General features: G+C 36.3%; 1 protein-coding gene across 1 annotated transcript; it reads right to left on the minus strand.

The window, feature by feature from the left end:
- Nucleotides 1-12,049: 12,049 nt before the first annotated feature.
- LOC308422088 (prolactin-8A7-like) lies at nt 12,050-18,124 on the minus strand (the record flags this gene model as incomplete). The annotated part of the gene is made up of 5 exons (XM_080918542.1): nt 12,050-12,127; nt 13,666-13,845; nt 14,937-15,044; nt 16,615-16,787; nt 18,094-18,124. The coding sequence occupies 5 exons, from the start codon at nt 18,122-18,124 to the stop codon at nt 12,050-12,052; spliced, it is 570 nt and encodes a 189-aa protein (XP_080774668.1).
- Between the last annotated feature and the right edge of the window lie 8,509 nt (nt 18,125-26,633).

A 26,633-nucleotide genomic window follows, 5' to 3' on the forward strand; every position in this document is an offset into this window, starting at 1 on the left:
AGTTACTTAAACAAGAAAGGGAGGAAAAGCAAAAAGATTGAGAAGCTTTTAAAGAAGAAACAAGAAAAACACTCAAAGAACTCAAAGAACGAGACGAAAACAAAACCAAAGAAATAAAGGAATGGAAGAGGGAAATTAAAACAGAAATTGACACAATAAAGAGAGCGCTAAAGGAGATAACCCTAGAGTCAGAACACCAAAAAAAGAAATCAGGAGTCATAAAAGCAAGCATTTCCAACAGATTACAAGAGATCGAGGAGAGAATCTCAGGGGCAGAAGACAACATTGCAAACATAGACAAAACAGCCAGAGAAGATGCAAAAAACAAAAAGCTCCTAACCCAAAATGTCCAGGAAATACAAGACACGATGAGAAGACCGAACCTAAGGATAATAGGAATAGAAGAGGGAGAAGAGTATCAACTAAGAGGCACAGTAAATATCTTCAACAAAATCATAGAAGAAAACTTCCCTACCCTCAAGAATGTCATGACCACGAGCATAAAAGAAGCCTTCAGAACTCCAAATAGGTTGGACCAGAAAAGAAATACCTCCCGACACATAATAGTAAAAACATCAAGTGCCCAAAGTAAAGAAAGAATACTAAAAGCAGTAAGGGAAAAAGGTCAGGTAACATATAAAGGCACACCAATCAGACTCACACCCGATTTCTCAACAGAGACTATGAAAGCTAGAAGAGCCTGGACAGACATCATGCACTCCTTAATAGAGCACAAGTGCCAGCCCAAGCTGCTATACCCAGCAAAACTATCAATCACCATCGATGGAGAAACAAAGATATTTCAAGACAAATCAAAATTCACACAATATCTGACCACAAACCCAGCACTACAATGAATTATAGGTGGAAAACCCAATACAAGGAGGGAAAATACAGCCTAATAAAAACAAGAAAACTCCTAAACAAGAAAACTAAAAGAAGAAAAAAACACAGACACAACTCAACCCAAAAAAGCAAAAATGGCAGGAAACAGAAACAATTATTCCTTGATATCTATTAACATAAATGGTCTCAACTCCCCAATAAAGAGACATAGACAATCAGACTGGATACATAAACAAAATCCAGCCTTTTGCTGCATACAGGAAACTCATCTCAGAGACAGAGACAGACACTATCTCAGAGTAAAAGGGTGGGAAAAAAACCTTCCAAGCAAACAGCTCCAAGAAGCAAGCTGGAGTGGCTATTCTAATATCGAATAAAGTAAAGTTCCAACCAAAAGTTATCAAAAAAGATAAAGAAGGACACTTTTTACTCATTACCGGGGAAATCTGTCAGGAGGAACTCTCAATCCTTAACATATATGTTCCAAATAAAAAATCACCCACATTCATAAAAGAAACTCTACTAAAGCTCAAAAAATACATTTCACCCCACACAATAATAGTGGGAGACTTTCACACCCTACTCTCACCAATGGACAGATCAGGAAAACAGAAAATGAACAAGGACACTGCAAAACTAGCAGAGACTTTGAACCAACTAGAATTAATAGATATATACAGAACATACTATCCTAAAGTAAAAGAATACACCTTCTTCTCACCACCCCATGGCACCTTCTCGAAAATTGACCACATAATTGGACACAGAACGAGCCTTCATCAATATAAGAAGATTGAAATACTCCCATGCATCCTCTCAGATCACCAAGGTCTACGGCTGGTCTTTAACAACAACAAAGACAACAAAATGCCCACATACACATGGAAACTAAACAACGCTCTGTTAAAGGATAGCAGGGTCAAAGAAGAAATAAAGAAAGAAATTAAGGACTTTCTAGAATTCAACGAAAATGATAACACAACATACCCAAACCTATGGGATGCAATGAAAGCAGTATTGAGAGGAAAACTCATTGCCCTAAGTGCTTCCAAGAAGAAACTGGAGAGAGCTCACATCAGCAACCTGACAGCACAGCTAAAAGCCCTAGAACAAAAGGAAGCAGATATACCCAAAAAGAGTAGACGGCAAGAAATAATCAAAATTAGGGCAGAAATAGACCAAATAGAAACAAAAAAAACCATTGAAAAAATCAACAAAACCAAGAGTTGGTTCTTTGAGAAAATCAACAAGATTGATAAACCCCTAGCCAGACTAACTAGAGGGCAAAGAGAGAGTATCCAAATTAACAAAATCAGAAAGGAAAGTGGTGACATAACAACTGAAACTAAGGAAATTCAAGAAATCATCAGATCCTACTACAAAAACTTATACTCCACAAAATTGGAAAATCTGGAGGAAATGGACAAATTCCTAGACAGATACAAGGTCCCAAAGTTTAACCAGGACCAAGTAAACCATCTAAATAACCCTATAACACCTAAAGAAATAGAAGAAGTCATCAAAAGCCTCCCAACCAAAAAAAGCCCAGGTCCAGACGGGTTCAGTGCAGAATTTTATCAGACATTTATTGGGGATATAACACCAATATTCGCCAAACTATTCCAAAAGATAGAATCAGATGGAATATTACCCAACTCATTTTTTTGAGGCTACAATAACCCTCGTACCTAAGCCACACAAAGACCCTACAAGAAAAGAGAACTTCAGACCAATCTCACATATGAACATTGATGCAAAAATACTCAACAAAATCCTTGCAAACCGAATCCAAGAACACATCAAAACCATCATTCATCATGACCCAGTAGGCTTCAGCCCTGGGATGCAGAAATGGTTTAACATAAGGAAATCCATCAATGTAATCCACCATATAAACAAACTTAAAGACCAAAATCACATGGTCATCTCACTAGACACTGAGAAAGCATTCAACAAAATCCAACACCCCTTCATGTTAAAAGTCCTGGAAAGAACAGGAATCCAAGGCCCATATTTAAACATAATAAAAGCAATATACAGCAAACAAACAGCCAACATCAAACTTAATGGCGAAAAACTTGAAGCAATCCCACTAAAATCAGGGACTCGACAAGGCTGCCCATTCTCTCCCTACCTATTCAACATAGTACTGGAAGTCCTGGCTGGAGCAATTAGACAGCAAAGGGAGATCAAGGGGATACAAATCGGAAAGGAAGAGATAAAAAGATCACTCTTTGCCGATGACATGATCGTGTACTTGAGTGACCCCAAAAATTCCACCAGAGAACTCCTACAGCTGATAAACAAGTTCAGCAAAGTGGCCGGATACAAAATTAACTCAAACAAATCAGTAGCCTTCCTATACTCAAAGGACAAACATGTGGAGAAAGAAATTAGGGAAAAGGTACCCTTCACAATCGTTACAAAAACTATGAAATACCTTGGTGTGACTCTAACTAAGGAAGTGAAGGACCTGTATGACAAGAACTTCAAAGCTCTAAAGAAAGAAATTGAGGAGGATCTCAGAAAATGGAAAGATCTCCCATGCTCATGGATTGGAAAGATCAACATCTTAAAAATGGCCATATTACCAAAAGCAATCTACAGATTCAATGCAATCCCCATCAAAATTCAAACCCAGTTCTTCATGGAATTGGAAAGATCAATGTGCAACTTCATATGGAATAACAAAAGACCTAGAATAGCGAAATCCATCCTCAACAACAAAAAAACATCTGCGGGAATCACTATCCCTGACCTCAAGCTATATTACAAGGCAATTGTGCTGAAAACTGCATGGTACTGGTACAGAAATAGGCAAGTGGATCAATGGAATAGAAGATCCAGAAATGAGCCCTCATGTATATGGTCACCTGATTTTTGACAAAGAAGCAGTAAACATTCAATGGAAAAAGGACAGCCTATTCAACAAATGGTGCTGGTCCAACTGGCACTCAACATGCAAAAGAATGAAAATAGACCTGTTCTTATCTCCTTGTACAAAGCTCAAGTGTAAGTGAACTAAAGATCTCCACATTAAACCAGATACACTGGAACTATTAGATGAGAAAGTAGGGAAAACCTTAGAACACATAGGCACAGGAGAAAATTTCCTGAACAAAACACCAATGGCTCAAGCTCTAAGGTCAAAGATTAACAAATGGGACTTAATGAGATTGCAAAGTTTCTGTAAGGCTAAGGACATCATCAAGAAAACAAAACGGCAACCAACAGAATGGGAAAAGAGCTTTACCAACACCACATCAGATAGAGGCCTAATATCCAAGATGTACAAGGAACTCAAAAAGCTAGACACCAGAGAATCAAATAACCCTATTAAAAAATGGGGTACAGAGCTAAACAAATCATTTTCAGTTGAGGAACACCGAATGGCCGAAAAACATCTCAGGAAGTGCTCGACATCCTTAGCCATCAGGGAAATGCAAATCAAAACAACCCTAAGATTCCACCTCACACCAGTCAGATTGGCCAAGATCCAAAACTCAGATGACAGCAGATGCTGGCGAGGCTGCGGAGAAATAGGAACACTTCTCCACTGTTGGTGGGGTTGCAAGCTAATACAACCACTCTGGAAATCTGTCTGGCGATACCTCAGAAAATTGGATATAGTACTACCTGAAGACCCAGGTATTCCACTTCTGGGCATATACCCCAGAGACACTTTAATACACAACAAAGATATATGCACCACAATGTTCATAGCAGCTCTATTTATAATAGCCAGAAGCTGGAAGGAACCCAGATGTCCTTCAGAAGACGAATGGATACAAAAATTGTGGTACATTTATACAATGGAATACTACTCAGCCACCAGAAACAATGACTTAACCAAATTCTTAAGAAAATGGCTGCATCTAGAGAAGATCATCCTGAGTGAGATAACCCAGTCACAAAAGAACAGACATAATATGCAGTCACTGATAGTGGGATGCTAACCCCAGAGGCTTGCACTCCCCCAGAAACAACTCACGGACTGTATGAAGTCCAAGAAATAAAGAAAACAAAAAAATATACATATATTCACAAAACAAGAAGACTTTGACTATTTCCATGTTGTGTTTTGTTTTGCATGTACTTTACGCTTATTTCAACTAGTACGTTTTCAATGCATACTGTCAAGCCCTTGAAAAAAATCAAGTACTGACTAAAAAACATATTCACATGGTTTTGTGTAAAATTTATTTTAATGTCTGAAAAAGCAGTACTGACAAAAATGTATAATTTTAAGCAAAAAATGTTTAAAATCTTTACAAAAAAAAATAATAAAAAAAAATAAAATGGAAAAAAAAAGAATAAATTCAATAGTTCATATTATATGTTGCCTCCCTTTTCAAAATTATAACCATTCCCAAATTATTCCTTAAAAAGACAACCCAATATGATTTATAAAATAACCTTAACAAAACCTCCAAACCCAAGTGGAAAACTCACTGTGGATTCTTCCTGCTGAATAGGGATGATGAAACATTTTTTAAGGTGTAGGTAGGCTAGGGAAAATAGAAGATTTGTTAGACATGAGAGATCTATCTTTAGAGTTTGTTATTCAGTATCTTTATGCTTAGAAAACTCTGATCTTTAAAAATATTTTATTGTATATTTTATGTATTTATATTTTAAACGTTATCCTTTCCCCCTTCTACCACCCCTACACCCCATCTCCTTGCTTCCATGAAGATGCTACTACTCCCAACCACACACTCCAACCTCATCACCCTGGCCTTCCCAAACACTGAGGAAATGAGCCTTCACAGGACTAAAGGCTTCTCCTACTATTGATGCCAGAAAATGCTGTCTTCTGCTATAATGCAGCTGGAGCCATGAGTCTCTCCATGTGTACTCATTGGTTGGTGTTTTAGCCCCTGGGAGCTCTGGAGTAGGGGGGTGGATGACTGATATTGTTGTTCTTCACATGGGTTGCAGACTATGTCAGCTCCTTCAGTCCTTTCTCTAGTGCTTCCTTTGGGGTCCAGTGCTCAGCCCAATCATTAGCTGCAAAAATCCTCATCTGGATAAGTGTGGTTCTTGTAAAGCCTCTGTGGAGACATGTATATCAGGCTCCTGTCAGCAGTGCTTCTTGTCATCAGCAATAGTGAGTGGGTTTGGTGTCTGCATATGGGATGGAACCCCAGGGAAGGCAGTCTCCAGTGACCTCTTCTTCAGTCCCGGCTCCATTCTTTGCCCCTGTATTTTCTACTGTGAGTAATTTGTTCTTCCTTCTAAGAAGAACTAAAGCATCCACATTTTACTGCTCCTTCTTTTTAAGCTTCATATAATTTGTAAATTCTGTCTTGGGTATTCAGAGCTTTTGAGCTACTATTCATTCATCAGTGAGGACATACCATGTGTGATCTTTTCTGACTGAGGCCACGGTATGTTACTTACTGGCTTGTTTCCCCTGGCTTGCTCAGCCTGCTTTCGTATAGAACCCAGGTCTATGAGCCCAGGGATGGTACCACCCACAATGGGCTGGGCCCTACACCCCTTCAATACAAGTTAAGAAATTTCCTAACAGCTGGATCTCATGGAGGCATTTCCTCAGCTGAGGCTCCTTTCTCTGGGATAATTCCAGCTTGTGTCAAGTTGACACAAAACCAACCAGTAGAACTTCCGAGATGGTGAGAGGATGTCTTAATAAGACTTTTCTTGCTCTGAAGAAATTCCATGACTGATTCAACAGTTATGAAATAAAACATTATTTGAAGATGGCCTAAAGTTTCAAAGGTTTTACCCCGTTAACATCAAGGCAGGAAGCATGGCAGTTTATAGGGAGGAAAGACGCTGAAGGAGCAGAAAGTTCTACATCTCAATTGACAGGAAGTAGTAAGGACCATGTTTAGCACTGGGAAAAGCCTGAACATAGGAGACATCCAAGTTCACTTCTACAATGACACACTACTTCCAACAAGGCTACCCTTACACAAACAGCCATAAGTCCTAATAATGCCATTCCCTTCTGGCTAAGCATTCAAATACAGGAATCTAGAAATACAAAGCTATTCAAACCACCCCAATTACATGGATTTGAATTTCCTTGGAGCTCTTGTGACTCAAGTGAGGAAGAACAACTTAAATACAATTAAATTGTTATGAAAGCAAGTGAGAGGAGCAAAATCATTATAATGAAGATAAAATAAAAATTTTAATGAGTGTTTAAAATTTAAGGTAGTTTTAGGATTTCTTGAAGTTAGGTATTCTAAAGTCATGGAATCTGTTTTATTGCTTTCAAAAATTATTTAAAAAATTCAGTGAAGAAATGTTTTATTTAAGGGTACAGCTTACAATTCATTATGGATAGAACTCATAACAGGAACTCAGGGCACAAACCATGAATTAGGACTTGAATCAGAAGTTAAGGTTGGACACTGCTTACTGGCTTATTCAACATTTCTTTGCATATGATCTTAGACCAGATGTCTTAATGAGGTATTACCAGTCATCAATCAATAAAATATTCAATATGCTTAACTCCAATCCAATATTAAATGAATGTTTCCTCAGCTGAGGTCCTTTACCCAGATTACTCCGGCTTGTTGACTGGTTTCATTCATTTAGTCTTTGCTTATTTTGCTCCATATAGAACAATTCTAGTCTTTAATTTCAACTCATATTTTGCATTTTCTATTTACCAAGATGCTACCAACACTGAGAGTCACTGTCTGGAAATATTTACAAATCACTGACTGTGTTGAAAGTAAACTACTCTAATACAGTTTTCTTTAAGGAAATATGAAAATGATATGAGCCCATAATCTCAGGTTCCTAAGATGAATTTTCAAAGTAGCACTCCCATTAATCAAACAAAAACCTCATTGGTCTCAACATATTTTAAATATTTATCATATTATCACTCTTCTTGGTACTACTAGGATTAGTGCCCTACTTACAAATATCTGATTTAGGAAATATAATTGTTGATTTATGTTAATATAATATCAACCAGGTAAACTTCTGTCATAGTAAACACATTTTTGTCCCCAAGAAAATTTAACATGTCCTTTACTCACCTAAAAACTATTGGCAAGATGAAATTTCATATTTCCTTAGATGAGATTCAATCGGGATGAATTAATTATTATCTGACACATCTCATATAGTCCAGAAAAGTAATATGTGAGCACAAACTTGTGTTTGAAAAAGACAAAAAGAAATGAAGGAAATAACACCATTTTCAGCAGGCAAAAATTATATAGAATGTTAATATAACTCTAACTAAACAAGTGAAAGACCCATATGAAAAAAAGTTCAAATCTATAAAAAAAAAAAAAAGAAAAGAAATATAGTAAAACCTCTCAAGATGGAAACATCTCCCATATTACTGGATTGGTAGGTTTGACATAGTAAAAGTGGCCATCTTACCAAAAGCAATCTACAGATGCATTGCAATTACGATCAAAATTTTAATACACTTCCTGAACTTGAGAAAGCAATACTCAATTTTATATAGAAAAACAAGAAGAAAAGGAAACTAAAATAATCTTGTACAATAAATGAACTTCTAGAGGTATCACCATCTCTGATTACAAGCTATGCTACAGAGCAACAGAATTTCAAACCACATGGTATTGGTACAAAATCTGACAAGTTGATCAATGAAACAGGATAAAAGACATAGAATGAAATCAACACATGTATGTAATCGTGATTTTCCAATACCATACACTGTAAAAATAAAAATAGAAAACATATTCAACAAATAGTGCTGATCTAACAGGGTGTCTGTAGGTAAGAAAAAACAAGAACTCATATCTAACATCCTGCTTAAAAGTTATGTCCAAGTGAAATAAAAACTCCAACATGACGCTAAATTTAATAGAAGTTAACATGGGAACAGCTATCAACAATATTTTACAATATCAATGACTCAGGCACCAAAGTCATTAATAAATGAGTCATGAAACAAAAAAAAAAAAAAAAAAAAAAAAAAAAAAAAAAAAAAAGAAAGCCGCAGGACACCATCAGTAAGACAGAATGGCAGCCTAGAGAACAGGAAATGATCTTCACCAACCCTATCTCTAAGAGAGGATTAAATGCAAAATATATAAAATATCACAAGGAATTATAAATTGATAAATCATGTAATTCAATTTAACAATGGGATACACCCAAACTGCTCCAAAAAGCCATCTTTGGTTTGGTTCCGGGTCCTGCTCTGTGCTCCCTGCAGCCACCTTCGTTGCCCACCACCTCCTCCAATGAGGACTCAAGCAGCTTTCTTTCCAGATTCCTTGAACTCGGCTAATCCCTTGCAACATCAGACCAAGGTTGTACCCTACCATGCCAGACACGGCAGTGGACACCAGCTCAGAGATCACCACGGAGAACTTGAAGGAGAAAAAGGAAGTTGTGGAGGAGGCAGAGAATGGAAGAAATGCACCTACCAATGGAAACGCTCAAAATGAAGAAAATGGGCAGGGGAGGCTGACAATGAAGTAGAAGAAGAAGAGGTAGAAGGTGGGGCAAAAGAGAAGGAGGTGATGTTGCGGAAAAGGGTGGAGATGAAGATGAAGAAGCTGAGTCTCCCACAGGCAAGCGGGTAGCTGAGGATGATTAGTGTAGACACGGCACCCTTCCTGGCATGTGGACACTGCGCCCTGCCTGGAGTGTGGACACTGAATCGTGCGGGGGCGGGGGGGTGCCCTCATCATGCACAGACTCTTATATTCTATCTTGCCTCCAAGAAAACGGGCAGAAGCACAGAGCTGAACGATAAGGATGACTCGACAGCAAGAGGGAAAGCTAACCAGCTCTGTGAACTGTTCACCCTCCACTTCCTGTCTGCCCTCAGTGGGCAGGACCACCCACAGATGACGTGCGCTCTCCACCTCCCCACCAAAACCACAACAGGAATTGGCAACATGGCAGGAAAAAAGAACCAGAACTTCCCAGGCCCTACTTTTTTTTTTTTTTAAAGTACTTTAAAAGGAAAAATTTGTTTATTTACATTTTATATTTTTAGGGGTCAGACATTCTTTAATGATAAAGAGTGACTGAACCAGCCTTCAGAGCTGAAGCCTGTCCTACTTCAGAGTTTACATGTGGTATGACCATATCCATTATAATCTCAAAGTATAAAAAATAAAACTTGTTAAAAAGACAACAACAACAAAAACAAATCTTACTCCCATTGTCCCGGTAACGTGTGTGTGTGTGTGTGTGTGTGTGTGTGTGTGTGTGTGTATGTGTATGTGTGTGTGTGTGTGTGTGTGTACCTAGCTGTACTATAAGTACATTGTTAAAATGAGATAGTTAAAAAGCCAAAGATACAAAGTTTATTTTTTATGAAGTCGCTTTTAATTTTATGGCCTGTTTTATGTTTGTGTGAGACAGTATCCTACAATAAACCAGAATTTTATTTTGCTGAGTTGTTCTTATAAAAGAAAGAAAGAAAGAAAGAAAGAAAGAAAGAAAGAAAGAAAGAAAGAAAGAAAGAAAGAAAGAGATAAATAGATAGAGAGGGAGGGAGGGAGGGAGGGAGGAAAGAAGGAAGAAAGAATGGAATACATAGCTAAACAAAAAATTATAAATAGAGGAATGTCTAATGATCCAGAAGCACTTAAATAAATACTCAACATTTTTAATGAACATAAAAATGCAAATCAATAGGAATCTGAGATTCCATTTTACATACTTAAAAATGGCTAAGGTCTAAAACTCAAGGGACAACTCATGCTCATGAACATGTGAAGCAATAGGAATTTATTTCCATTGATGGTGGTATTGCAAACTTGTACAACCACTTTGGGAATCAATATGAAAGTTTCAAGGGAAATTGAGAATATATTTAACACAAAACCCAACTATAAAACTTCTGGGCATATGCCCAAAATACTCCCCACAATACAAAGTAGACACTTGCTCATTCTATATTCATAGCAGCTTTATTCATAATAGTCAGTATCTAGTAACAACTTAGATGTTTCTTAACTGAAAATGGATAAAGGAACTAAAGAACATTTACACAGTGGAATAAGAAACCAAATATAGCTTGAATTTTGCAGTCAAAAAGATGGAGCTTGAGAATATCATCTTGAGTGAATTAATGCAGACACAAAAAAGACATATAATATATTTAATCTGTTATAATTGGCCATAAGCCATAAAGTGTAGGATAACCTTCATAAGATCGACAGAGCCAAAGAAACTCTGTAATAAGGCTGTATGGTTGGGAATAGCCAATAAAAGAATGGGAGCAAGAAAGGAAATCACTGGAGTATCTATTCTGCTAGCAGGAGACCTGAGAAAGGGAGGCTCTTGAGGGTCTATGGGAGTCAACCTAGTTGAGACACCTAGCAATTCAGGATATGGAGACTGAATTAGCAACCTCCTGTAGTCATGTGTATTCCTATGGATGAAATGGAACATCAATCCACCCATGAAACCTTTGATGCCCCCCCCCCCCCAATATACTGCTCACAAGATGCATAGTGATAATGATGGAACAGATATTGAAGGAATACCCAAACAATGCCTTGCCCTATTTGAAGATACCCAAAACCTGACAATATTATTGATATTCTGCTACACTGGCAGACAGGAGACTACCATAACTATCTCCTGGGAAACTTCACCCAGCAGCTGATGAAAACAAATGCAGTAACCTACAGTCAAACATCAGTCTGAGCTTGGGCGGTCTTGTGAATCAGTAGGAAAACTTAGTGAGCCAAAGGCTCCAAGGACATCACAAGATTTACAGAGTCAAGTAACATGGGCCATTGGGGTTCATAGAGTCTGAACCACTAACCAAAGAGTATTCTGGGACTGTGTCTGTGGGTACTGCACATTTATAGGTGATGTGAAGCCTGGTCTTCAAAATATCCAAACAATTGAAGCCAGAATGAAAGATACTTTTTGCTTCATCAGAGTTTCATGGCAGACATAATAAGGGATTGTCACTGTCAAATCTCCTACGGTTGTAGTACATACATCATCTGAAATGGATAGATTTTTTTAAGTACCATAAAGCATCAAAATAGTTGTTAGTCTGAAATGAAAACAGGTAGAACTTCATCTATAATGAAGTTATGGTAGAGAATAATTTATAGTCAGAATTATGACACATCTTGAAGAGATCATCACTAAAAATATATGCATCCGAAATGAATTTTATTTTTATTGAAATTTTTTAATATCTCACACATTAATTCAATGTGTCTTTATTCTACCCAGTCTGTGCCTCCTTCCCTCAGATTTCTCTTGATGCTGTGGATTCAGAAAGTTGTTGTATTGGATTAGCTTTGTTTTCACTGTGAATATGTTTTTCCTAAGGACAATGTGAATGTCATTAAGCATTAAAATTTTAATATTTTGATTAGGATAATGGATCTGTTAATGAGATTTAGACTTTTATTTTATTAACTTGACGATCTTCAAGTTTTGTGAGACAAAAAACACTTTGTTATACTAAATTTATCATTATTTCCTAGATTTTAATATCTGTTGTTTGTGATGTATTTGATCGGGGAAACCAAACTTTATTGATATATATTGTATTCAATGAACAATAGATGGATATGTTTTATAGATTTAAACATTTGTAAAGAGAATGCTTTTATTTTTCAAAAGGAGAACCATTATACCCACACATTTGAAAAGTATAAAGTTACAAGCAACTTCTCAGTAGAGAACTGTCTTGAAGCATCTCCAAAGAAGAAATGGTAAATGTGCTCTTAGCAATCATTCTCAGTAATGTAACACTTCAGTATTCTGAGATGAAATATAGTGTACTTTGCATCATGACCTAGGCAGTTTAAAATGTTAAATATTGCCAAAAATTTATGATATTTTTTACTTGATTTTAATAATGAATAGTATTCCCAGCTGGGAAATTCTTCTTTCATCTCTGCAGAAGGATAGACCTGAAAATCAAAATGAAAACAATTTACTTGTTGATTACAATGTTAGTATTTCTTTCTTCAATTCTGTATCCAATCAGAGATATATGATCAGAAATGTGTGGTTTCATTCAAAGTTATGAGTTTTCACTTATCTAAGCCAAGAAGGTCTCAAGTAGTTTGACTTTTCAAAATTTGTGCTAAAGACTAATGTGCATTTCTTCTAATATGTAATTAATTACAAAGGAAGTAAGTGTTTTCAGAAGCAGAAAAAAAATGGTAAGAAATTTCTGTTTGATTCTGGGCCAACGGAAGAGCTCATATCAGTTACTCACTCAAAAAATTCTTACATGTACTTTCATAGAAGCTGATATGTGCCATTATTTTATGAAATCTATTACCCAAGAGTTTTATGTACTTAATGTCACATGTGTTTAAGATCAGATGGTGACTTAATATGCAGAGCCTAGGAGACTGTGATTGAGGAACCAGAACCCTTTTCACCCATCCAGAAAAGGTGTCCTCTAACTGCTTAAAAGGAACATCTGTGTGTCACTCTAATTCCCAGGGTAGAAAAGATGAGAAGCATCAGAAAAGTTTGGAGATGCCAACAACCAATTAGAACAGTGGTTCTCAAACTTTCTAATGCTATATAGTGTCTCATGCCATGGTGACCACAAATCATATAATTATTTCCTTTCATCCATAATGACTCAAATTTTGCTAATTTAAGAAATTGTAATGTAAATATCTGACATACAGGGTGTCAGTTATAAGAACCAAATTAAAGGTCGTGTGACCCTCAACATAGTCACGACCCATGTTTCTTATAGAATGGATGTGATATAGGTTTCAGTATGAAAAGATGAGGTATTTAATTCTGTTGCTGCTGCTGCTGTTGTTGTTATTGTTAACTTCCATAATCCACCTATTTTAGGAGCGAGAATAAGTAAAGGGAAATGTTCACCTTGGTGAGAATCCACCTAATGTCATCCAGGATTTGTCTGTTGTTCTGTTCTATCTCCTTGGCTTTTGAGAGGAGAGTTTCTGGGACACCCTGCATGGCACTCAGTTCGATCACTAGATGGTAAAGAGGGCTGATCCAGGAACCCACATAATTGATCACAATTTCTAAATACTCTTCGACCTGCAAAACACAAATGAACCATTGCATTGAATAATTTCTGTTTAGCAGGTTTGATACCTGTATGTTCATGTATAACCTGAACTGAAACATGCATCTGCCAACTGAATGACACATGTATAGATGTTACATAGTTTGGAATTATAACATTTTAAAAACTGGTGCACTTCTTGAAAAAAATAAAACAAATTATGGAGCTTGTAAATTAGCTTTTTTTCTGAAGATAGGCAATCATATATTATCCTCCTTATGCATTTCTAACAGCTTTATCTCCAATGATCTCTTTATTACTTGAATACTTGTCTACCATTTGTAAAATGTTTTTTTTTTTGCCAGTACTCAAAATGGACCAAAAAGACTCACAATAGATCAAGACAGATGCAAGTGGTTAAAATAATTTTTAATAGTGGATTTATGTGCACCATGTATAGGAAGAACTAAATTACTTCCTAAAATTGAACTGTTATGATACATAGACCCTCTCATTATGAATTTTGGCACTGTTGCATCTTAAGGAACATAAACTATTAATTCATAGGACCTCTCTTCTCATTCAATTTTGAGTTCATGCATAGAGAATAATAAAGGGATGAAGAGATAGTTAAAAAAAAGAAATAGAACCAAGACAGATTTGAAAATAAAGAAGGGGTATAGTGTTCAGTAACACAGAACGCTATTATGCAGAACCCATTAGGAACATATAATAAATACAGCCAAATTGTATCACTGATTGAGGAATGAGTATATATATATATATGTATATCTTCACAGACTGTCAGTTTAGCTCAATGAATCCTTTAACAGTGGCAAACGTTGAGTGGTTAGTTATTCTTAAAATAATGTTCTTGAAATGGTGTTTTGAAGCCTTTGATACATTGTTTTGGGGTATATGATTTTATTTATACTTTATAATAGAATGTGATTATTTTCTATACTTTATCTTTATTTTTTGCATGCAGGATTACTGTATCTATCACAATGCCTGTAATAACTGACAGTTCCACAAATACAATGTACTGCTCCTGGTGTTCTGTGGAAAACCAAAGTTAAAAACTCACCACAATATCTGTGGAAAACCAAAGTTAAAAACTCACCACAATATTTGTGTGTTCAGTTCCCCAATTTGGGGGGTTTGTGAGAACAGAATGGCAGGTACTTTCAGCTCTGAGAACAGCCGCATCCCGCTTTAACAGTTGAAAATTCTGCCAAAAAAAAAAAAAAAAAAAATCAGAGTTCTGTAACCCTAAATAACTTTATGAGAAAACATTACTGCATTTTAATAAATTTTTAAATATTAACATTAGTAATTCATAAAGTACAGATTTTTAAGGCCTTAAGAAACTGCCTGTCATGTCGTTTTGTTTTTATAAATTATACCTGCAATTTAATTTGGTTTTTCATTAACTTTTGTATATTTAACTCCTTTCTCTCTTACTTTTCTTCACTTTCAAAAGTTAGCTCAGGAAGGTAAACAATTAACGATTAACTTTATGAAGAACTTAATAATATTATTATCACCATTTTTATACTCTCAGCATAAAGCCATAGCACAATAAATTAATCTTATTGTTTTCTGTCACTATTTACATTTCCTTCCCCAGAAAATAGAATTATAAATTTATTAACTTAACAATTAATTGTATAGCTGGGCATGATTATAATAGTTTTAGAATAAAATTGTCTCATAAAATAAAATATTTTACAGTGAATTCTATGTAAAATCAAAATCAACAAAATATAAAAAGTAATAATTAATATTATATATTAAACTGCCCATTCTATGATAAACAAAATATTTAATTTATTTAAATATACACTTTAGAATATCTTATTTATTTCTAATTATCAGCTAATTCATGATTGGTTAATAAATAACTGTGAAGATTAAGAATTTGAAAAACTGCCAATTAAGAACAGGAAATACAAATACTGTATAATGCTTTCTCTTCTAGAGAACAATCAATGACATGAGGCTCTAATTGTCAAGCTGCTGGAAGAAAGTAAGGTACTTACAAGAGTTTTAAATTGTTCAGATGAGAATTTGTTGCTGTACTGTTTCATGTTAAGAGAAGAAATATATAGTCAATAAAAATGATGAAATGTTTATTCCAAACAGAGAAATATACTTTTCTTGCCCATCATATTGAAAGTTTGCCTTTTTCTATAGTTTCATTTTTCTGACTTTGAGAATTGAAAATCTACCAAAATGGGAATAAATATATTTTTATTCCTGACCTTCTATTGGACAAGCTCTTATTAGTGAAAATCTTTAAACCACAATTCGTAGTATTTTGGGTTTCTTGAAAAGATAGATCTTTTTCATTGTCTCACTCTTTCTTGCTTGCTTGCATTTTCTTTCTTCCTTCCCTGCTTTCTTCCACTTCTTTCTTGCCTCTTCACATATTACTTAATCTTTGTTATATTTACATGGTTCACTGTAATTCACATCTTTTAAAATGTACAAATATAGTGTGCTAAATGAACATGACCAATAGAATTTCATAATCCTGAATGTAAAAACAGGAAATAAGAGTCATTCCCCAAGCACATTTTAAAAGTTTCCAACATAATTATTTTTATTTGAGTAGAGATAATATATTAAAATCACTAGAGTCTATGGAATTTGACGGCATGGTTCAAATTTTGTCCTTGATTCAGTTGTGGGTCATTTTTGTATATATGAAGGTGTATTTTCTGATATTTGCGCTGTGATGTTTAGTGTCACAGGTTCTAGTTCACATCAAGTACTAGTATTGAGGTTGAGGTACTTACGAATTCTACAAATAATTGGTCGTTAAGATTAGAGACAATCTGAGCTCTCTGGATGGCACTGTTAAATGTTTCCACAAGCGGGTTCCAGCAGCCATCCTTTTCCACAAGGCACTCAGGAACTGCTGCAGCTTTCTCCAAGAGCAAGGTTGACATCACCAGCAGCAGGACTGTGCCTGTTACATAGAAACAACTTACTTAATGATGGTGTATTAATCTGAGTACTCCTAGGGCAAAGAAAGTTGTATCTGGTCAAAGATTTTTTTTGTCTTGTTTTTATTGTTGTTGTTCCTGCTGCTGCTGCTGCTGTTCATTCTTCAATTTGTTCCTGCATAACTTTAAATTAGGTATCTGGGACAGCATATGAAGTCACCCTAATCACTTAGACAGGTAAATAAATTTTTCAGAATAATGTTTGGGGAACAGATAATTTCACATTTTTATGTTGTTTTAGAAGTGTTGAAGTTTCCAAAATGTCTAATATTGAAATTAGTTTTTTATTTGTATTTTAAGTCATTTATTAGATAGCTTAGTGTCTTTGGAAATTAAGCTTCTTTTCAGTTCATAACTATTGAAGAATATGTAGATTAAAAAAACATATCTGAGGTCAGTGTTTTGGGCACCTATGGCACAGGGAAAAAACTCTGCTTGCTGTAACATTGGGCAATAAATGAAACCATGATGATTACTAACAAGAAGAGATGTTGTGAAATACATGATATCAGCTTAAAACTAATAACTTATGGTGAAAATCTATCACTTTTTATCATAAACATCAGATAATTCTTTTTAAATTTGATCTACTCAATAATTTTGTCAGCAGATTAGACTCTCATAGCCTAATCTGAAGATATTCAGGTGGGGAAGGATTCCATGTTCATATTGCTTTTCTAATGCCTAACTACTGGCTAAAATAGAAGTCAGAACACAAACCATCAGTACTTTTTACTCATAGTCACACTTCCCTTTCTTCTTCCTTGGGATAAGATACATTTGATCCACTGATTTTACTCCCTTAATATTTGCCAATTTCTAAATCACTAAAGCACTGTCCATTTGTGATGTATTCTTTGTTCTGGAACATGTACTGAGCATTGGAAGCAGCATATTGATTCCCATCAGTTCTATTCATTGGACGTGTGGAACACTTTCCTTTCTTTTATTGCTCCTCAAGAGAGAAGACCAAACAACCCAGACACTCTTTGAATATTGCAATATGTCTCAAGTTAAAGGATGATAGATAATACCAATCCAATGGTCCCCTATACCTCTGTAAATTTTTCTTCAAGAAAAATAATTTTAAGAGTTAATATACAGTGTATGCAGAATTCTACACATGGTAACAACCTATGGAAAAATATCTTTTCATACCAGATAAAACATTCAATGATTCCAAAGAACAATTCCATTAAAATAAACTCTTAGAAACACTGAACTAAATAATTTTACTAAGAGAGACATGGAAGATGCAAAATGACTTACAGAAGTGAGGTTGACTAAATGGCAGCTCCATCGCTGAGGAGTGCCTAATCAGGATGAGTTTTGTCTCTGGAGATAGGCTTCAGAGGAGCTGTACATTTGGTTAGTGTCCTGTTCCTATATACTATAGCAGAAAGGCCCTAGGACATACACAGCCATGAAACAGCAAGTAGTCACATACAGAAACACGTCCTCATGAACCATATCTACAAGAAATGTTAACTGTTTTATTACAACATACGTATACGTGTCTTGATCCATTCTGTTTACATGTTCCTACTTGTTGATTCCTTTGCAAAATATTTTTGAAATCTCTGAAGCCAGTATCAGCTGCTTGATTAAAGATGATCATGTCAGACCACAAGGAAATCATTGTTTATGATTACTTCTCTTTCCTTCGAATCTTGCATTTTTTGTTTCATTTTTTTCTAATCATTATGGACAGAGAGCAATTATTAATTGAGTATTTGACCACTATACAACACCATTAGTAAATTACTCATGATGTTATGAATCTTTTTAGTAATCATTGGCTACTCTAAAGAGTGTTTCTCTATGAACCAAGCTGACAATTATAATAATCTGCATACTTAGGAATTTAGAAATCACTATAAATTAAATCAGATATATTTAACACAAAAAACTATTAACTTCTCTCTAAGAAATTTAAAATCTCAAAAATTACTGGGCATATTTAAAAATAATTAACATATGCTATTTTGTTGCAATCATTCTTAATCATGTCAGAAGATTGTTTACTGCAACAGTAACAATTACAGAATGATTGTGCTAATGAGTATAGTTTAATATACTTACTGCTAGTATTAGAACTCATGATATAGCACAACTGATGAAAATTCTTCAAAAGCCACTGGCATTGTTGCTTCCAGACTCTGTTATCTAGTCATCATTGACAGATCTTATAACTCAATACTTATAAAATATCCTTTTATTGTTGAAAGAGAAGATTTGCTGCTTAAAAACTCTGTCTAAATCAGGTAGGTCTAATATTAATACAAAAGGAGGTACAGCTACAAGTATGACATTTCAGAAGCCTACCTGTATAATATCTCTTGATAAGGTAACTTTGATGTCCCAGGCAACCCCATCTCAGAGGTTTAATTCAGTAAATATATTGTTCTTAGAAATCCCTTTTTTCTACATGTATTTATACTCTAACAGATTCTTTTTATTTCTTCTTTTACTAATTTATTTTATTTATTTACATTTTAAATTTGAAGCCCATTCATCCATCCCTAGCTCATCACTTCATTTCCTCCTTCTCCCTTGCTTATGAGAGGGTGCTTCCCCACATACCCGAACATCCTACCTCAGACCAGCCATCATCACACTACTCTGGACATCAACCTTTACAGGTGTAGGCACAACCTCTTGCTGTCAGTTCAAACAAGGCCTTCCTCTGCTGCATACGTGTCAGTGTCAATGAACTACCCAATGTATGCATTTTGGTTGGTGGCTTAGATTCCAGGATGTCAGAGGGGCCATGTTAGTTGTTACTGTTGTTCTTCCTTTGGGGTTGCCATCAACTTTAGCTCCTTCAATACTAGCCCTAACACTTCCATAGAGGTCTAGGGTCTCAGCCTAAAATTTGCTTGTAAGGATCTGCATCTGTCTCTGTAAGGTGCTGGTAGAGCCATTCAGAGGACAGCCATATGTCCCTGTCTACAAGAACAACATGGCATTTTTAAGTGTCATGATTTTGTGCCTGTGCATGGGATTAATCACAAGTTGGACCATTCATTGATTGGCCTTTTATTTAGTCTCTGGTCTATTTTTGTCCCTAAATTTCCTTTAGATTAAAACAGTTCTGTATCAAATATTTTGAAGATATGTGGGTGGACACATGACTCAACTCGGTGCAATGTCTACCTACTGGAGGTTGTCTCTTTATGTTCTATCTTTCCACTGTTGGTCTATTCGGGTAAGGTAACTCCCATTGAGTCTGGGGAGTCTCTCACATCCCTGATCTCTGAAATAGTCTAGAGGATCACCCTCCTGTCGCGCGCCCACGCTTCCTGCCGGTAGGAACAGGTGTGCAACAACACACAAGATTCTTCTGTGGACAACCTTTATTGTACAGCACTCTGAGCAGGGGACTTCTTGAGCAGGAAACTTCTCTCTGATCCGGGGACTCCCTACCGAGGTCTACCGTATAGGTGACCTCTCACGTGCAGTCTCCCAAGTGCAATCTCTCTGCCCAGTCTCTCTCCACATGGGATCTCTCCGCAATCTCTCTTATCGGGTCTCTTTCCACATGGGATCTCTCTGCCATCTCTCCACGTGGGGTCTCCCGCAATCTCTCCACTATCTCCCACGTGGGAGAGAAATGCACTGCTTATAAATGCCTAAGAGACTTGTGTTGCTCCCTGATTGGTGCATCCTCCTGTAGCTCAATCACATGCCACGAGATTGGGCTGTGACTTATGTGGTTGCCAAGCAACACGAGGGGAAAGGTTTTTGTAGGCTGAACAATGGGCGGGAAGCTGGCGCCATCTATTGGCGCCAACGGCTTCCTAAACCCTCCTCCGCATTACATTATACTCCATATTTCTGTTCATTGTCTTAGCCCTCTGGGGTTCTTTCCTTTCCACCTGCCCCCATATTTGATTCTGTTTCCTTTTCCCCTCCCTTTCTTCTCCTATGCATGTCCCTCCCTCCCTACCTCTGCCTCCTGTTGATATTTTATTCTTCCTAAGTCTGATTGAAGTATCTACATATGGCATTCTTTCTTGTTAAGGTTCGTATGTCTTTGAATTGTATCATGGGTATTCTAATTTTGACTAATATGCACTTATTATTGAGTATGTACCTTGTATGTCTTTTCAGGTCTATGTTACCTCACAGTGGGTAAGAGTACTGGCTGTACTTTCAGAGGTCCTGAGTTCAATTCCGACCAAGGACATGGTTGCTTACAATCATCTGTAATGTGATCTGATGTCTTCTTTTGGCACATCTGAAGACAGAGACAATATAATCACATATATAGTATAGACTCTCAAAGATTCTTTACGAGATTAATATAACATCTATTTAGTGTCTATACCAAAGGAGTAAATGTGTAGAGATTGGATTTATGAAAGGAAAGCTTAACAAAAGTTCAGCGCTTTTGTAGACCTACCTTTACCTGCTTTAAGACACCATAACATGACTTGATGATTCTGCATCCACATGAGCATGAGTCACAGATTAGCACAGGTGTTCGACAGCATGAGAATGCCTCAGGATAGATGACTTATTCCTTGCAAATCATAAGACTGCGTAGAGTAGCACGAATGAGATCTTTAGCACTTTTGTAAGGTTGGATTCTGAAGATAGCACTCTGTACTGTTTTCGGTTGACTCCCTTTAGACTGACTTATGATCAATAAGAGGTGGCATCTTGCTAAGGGTCAAAAAGAAGCAAGGCCCATTCAGATTTGGCAAATCTGCTTTGCCTTCAGAAGTCTTCCAATTTTCAACAGACTTTTGATTGGTCTTATGCACTCTACCACTTTTCCTGTCAATAGTGTTTTAGGAAAGAACTTTGTTCTGGTTTAATAGTCTCCCAACAAAAGAGACCCCTATTCTCAACAACTCCCAAGATGTTTATCTACATTAGGGAATTGTATACAGAGTACTCAAGGGAAATCCATGTCTCATCTACTCCCCAAAAAGAACTGCTTCTCCCAAGACAACACCTTTGACCTGGTCAAAACTTCTCTGGGCGATACTAGATTGGCCATACTGCAAATATTGCTACATTTTACTTCCCAATGAGCCCAGTTTTTATATATTTACTTGTGTGTGTGTGTGTGTGTGTGTGTTTTATTGTATTATCACTTTTTATGTGATATTTAAATTATGTTCCAGTCACTTATATGGAGCTCTTATAAGTCAAGTGCAATTTTCTACGAAATTATGACTTTCAATAAGGTAATATACAAGATGTACAGTCACAGTTTTGATAAACAGGCTGCCATCTCTTCTTTTTTTTTTAAATGACTTTATTTTACAAAACAAAGATAAATGTACAGATTTTAAACATTTTTTGCTTAAAATTATACATTTTTGTCCGTACTTTTTTCAGATTTTAACATAATTTTTACGTAAAACTATATGAATATATTTTTTAGTCAGTACTTGATTTTTTTGAAGGTTTGATAGTATGCCTTGAAAACTTAATAGTTACAATGAGCTAAAGTACATGTAAAACAAAATGTAACATGGAAATAGTTAAAGTTTTCTTGTTTTGAAAATATTTTTTTGTTTTGTTTTGTTATCTTTATTTCTTGGATTTCATACAGTCTGTGAGTTGTTTCTGGGGGAGTGCAAGCCTCTGGGATGAGCATCCCACTATCAGTGACTGCATATTATGTCTGTTCTTTTGTGACTGGGTTAACTCACTCAAGATGATATTCTCTAGATGCAGCCATTTTCTTAAGAATAGGTTAAGTCATTGTTTCTGGTGGCTGAGTAGTATTCGATTGTGTAAATGTACCACAATTTTGTATCCATTCATCTTCTGAAGGACATCTGGGTTCTTTCCATCTTCTGGATAATATAAATAGAGCTGCTATGAACGTTGTGGTGCATATATATTTGTTGTGTATTAAAGTGTCTCTGGGGTATATGCACAGAAGTGGAATAGCTGGGTCTTCAGGTAGAACTATATTCAATTTTCTGAGGTATCGCCAGACAGAATTCCAGAGTGGTTGTATTAGCTTGCACCCCACCAACAGTGGAGAAGTGTTCCTCTTTCTCTACAGCCTCCCCAGCATCTTCTGTCATCTGAGATTTGGATCTTGGCCAATCTGACTGGTGTGAGGTGGAATCTCAGGGTTGTTTTGATTTGCATTTCCCTGATGGCTAAGGATGTCGAGCACTTCCTCAGATGTTCCTCGGCCATTCGGTGTTCCTCAACTGAAAAAGTTTTGTTTAGCTCTGTACCTCATTTTTTAATAGGGTTATTTGATTCTCTGGTGTCTAGCTTTTTGAGTTCCTTGTACACCTTGGACATTAGTCCTCTATCTGATGTGGTGTTGGTAAAGATCTTTTCCCATTCTATTGGTTGCCATTATGTTTTTTTGACGATGTCCTTAGCCTTACAGAATTTTGCAATCTCATTAAGTCCTGTTTGTTAATCTTTGACCTTAGAGCTTGAGCCATTGGTGTTTTGTTCAGGAAATTTTCTCCTGTGCCTATGTGTTCTAAGGTTTTCCCTACTTTCTCATCTAATAGTTTCAGTGTATCTGGTTTAATGTGGAGATCTTTGATCCACTTACACTTGAGCTTTGTACAAGGAGATAAGAAAGGGTCTATTTTCATTCTTTAGCATACTGAGTGCCAGTTGGACTAGCACCATTTGTTGAAGAGGCTGTTTTTTTTTTCATTGAATGTTTACTGCTCCTTTGTCAAATATAAGGTGACCATATACATGAAGGCTCATTTCTGGATCTTCTATTCTATTCCATTGATCCACATGCCTATTTCTGTACCAGTACCATGCAGTTTTCAACAAAATTGCCTTGTAATATAGCTTGAGGTCAGTAATAGTGATTCCCGCAGATGTTTTTTTTTGTTGTTGAGGATGGATTTCGCTATTCTAGCTCTTTTGTTATTTCAGATGAAATTGCACGTTGATCTTTCCAATTCCATGAAGAACTGGGTAAAAATTTTGATGGGGATTGCATTGAATCTGTAGATTGCTTTTGGTAGGATGGCCATTTTTAAGATATTGATTTTTCCAATCCATGAGCATGGGAGATCTTTCCATTTTCTGAGATCCTCCTCTATTTCTTTCTTTAGAGGTTTGAAGTTCTTGTCATACAGGTCCTTCACTTGCTTTGTTTGAGTCATACCAATGTATTTCATAGTTTTTGTGATGATTTTGAAGGGTACCTTTTCTTTAATTTCTTTCTCCACATGTTTTTCCTTTGAGTATAGGAAGGCTACTGATTTGTTTGAGTTAATTTTGTATCCAGGCACTTTGCTGAACTTGTTTATCAGCTTTAGGAGTTCTCTGTTGGAATTTTTGGGGTTACTCAAGTACACTATCTTGTCATCGGCAAAGAGTGATGTTTTTATCTCTTTCATTCCAATTTGTATCCCCTTGATCTCCTTTTGCTGTCTAATTGCTCCAGCCAGGACTTCCAGTACTATGTTGAATAGGTAGGGGGAGAGTGGGCAGCCTTGTCGAGTCCCTGATTTTAGTGGGATTGCTTTGTTTCTCGCCATTAAGTTTGATGTTGGCTGTTGGTTTGCTGTATATTGCTTTTATTATGTTTAAGTATGGGCCTTGGATTCCTGTTCTTTCCAGGACTTTTAACATGAAGGGGTGTTGGATTTTGTCGAATGCTATCTCAGGGTCTAGTGAGATGACCATGTGATTTTGGTCTTTGAGTTTGTTTATATGGTGGATTATGTTGATGGATTTCCTTATGTTAAACCATCCCTGCATCCCAGGGATGAGGCCTACTTGGTCATGGTGAATGATCATTTTGATGTGTTCTTGGATTCCGTTTGCAAGGATTTTGTTGAGTATTTTTGCATCAATGTTCATAAGTGAGATTGGTCTGAAGTTCTCTTTCCTTGTAGGGTCTTTGTGTGGTTTAGGTACAAAAGTTATTGTAGCCTCAAAAAATGAGTTGGGTAATATTCCATCTGATTCTATCTTTTAGAATAGTTTTGGCGAGTATTGGTGTTATATCTCAATAAATGTCTGATAAAATTCTGCAGCAAACCTGTCTGGAACTGGGTTTTTTTTTGGTTAGGAGGCTTTTGATGATTTCTACTTCTTTAGGTGTTAGAGGTTTATTTAGATGGTTTACGTGGTCCTGGTTTAACTTTGGGTCCTTGTATCTGTCTAGGAATTCGTCCATTCCTTCCAGATTTTCCAATTTTGTGGAGTATAAGTTTTTGTAGTAGGATCTGAGGATTTTTTGAATTTCCTCAGTTTTAGTTGTTATTTCTCCCCTTTCCTTTCTGATTTTGTTAATTTGGATACTCTCTCTTTGCCCTCTAGTTATATGGCTAGGGGTTTATCAATCTTGTTGATTTTCTCAAAGAACCAACTCTTGGTTTTGTTGATTTTTTCAATGGTTCTTTTTGTTTCTATTTGGTCTATTTCTGCCCTAATTTTGATTATTTTTTGCCGTCTACTCTTTTTGGGCATATCTGCTTCCTTTTGTTCTAGGGCTTTTAGCTGTGCTGTCAGGTTACTGATGTGAGCTCTCTCCAGTTTCTTTTTGGAAGCATGCAGGGCTATGAGTTTTCCTCTCAATACTGCTTTCATTGCATCCCATAGTTTAGGGTATGTTGTGTTTTTGTTTTCGTTGATTGTAGAAAATCCTTAAATTCTTTCTTTATTTCTTCTTTGACCCTGCTATCGTTTAACAGAGTGTTGTTTAGTTTCCATGTGTATGTGGGCTTTTTGTTGTCTTTGTTGTTGTTAATGACCAGCTGTAGACCATGGTGATCTGAGAGAATGCATGGGAGTATTTCAATTTTCTTATATCGATTGAGGCTCATTCTGTGTCCAATTTTGTGGTCAATTTTCGAGAAGGTGCCATGGGGTGGTGAGAAGAAGTTATATTCTTTTACTTTAGGATAGTATGTTCTGTATATATCTATTAATTCTAGTTGGTTCAAAGTCTCTGCTAGTTTTGCAGTGTCCTTGTTCATTTTCTGTTTCCCTGATCTGTCCATTGGTGAGAGTGGGGTATTAAAGTCTCTCACTATTATTGTGTGGGGTGAAATGTATTTTTTGAGCTTTAGTAAGGTTTCTTTTATGAATGTGGGTGCTTTTTTATTTGGAGCATATATGTTAACGATTGAGAGTTCCTCCTGGCAGATTTCTCCGGTAATGAGTAAAAAGTGTCCTTCCTTATCTTTTTTGATAACTTTTGGTTGGAAGTTTACTTTATTCAATATAAGAATAGCCACTCCAGCTTGCTTCTTGGAGCTGTTTGCTTGGAAGTTTTTTTCCCACCCTTTTACTCTGAGATAGTGTCTGTCTCTGTCTCTGAGATGAGTTTACTATATGCAGCAAAAGGCTTTATTTTGTTTAAGTATCCAGTCTGATAGTCTATGTCTCTTTATTGGGGAGTTGAAACCATTCCTGGTAATAGATATCAAGGAATAGTTGTTTATGTTTCCTGCCATTATGGCTTTTTTTGGGTTGAGTTGTGTCCGTGTTTTTTTCTTCTTTTAGTTTTCTTGTTTAGGAGTTTTCTTGTTTTTACTAGGCTGTATTTTCCCTCATTGTATTGGGTTTTCCACCTATAATTCGTTGTAGTGCTGGGTTTGTGGTCAGAAATAGTGTGAATTTTGATTTGTCTTGAAATATCTTCCTCTCTCCATCAATGGTGATTGATAGTTTTGCTAGGTATAGCAGCTTGGGCTGGCACTTGTGCTCTCTTAAGGAGTGCATGATGTCTGTCCAGGCTCTTCTAGCTTTCATAGTCTCTGTTGAGAAATCGGGTGTGAGTCTGATTGGTCTGCCTTTATATGTTACCTGACCTTTTTCCCTTACTGCTTTTAGTATTC

Source organism: Micromys minutus (genome assembly GCF_963924665.1).
Source record: "Micromys minutus genome assembly, chromosome: 6".
NCBI classification, from domain to species: Eukaryota; Metazoa; Chordata; class Mammalia; order Rodentia; family Muridae; genus Micromys; species Micromys minutus.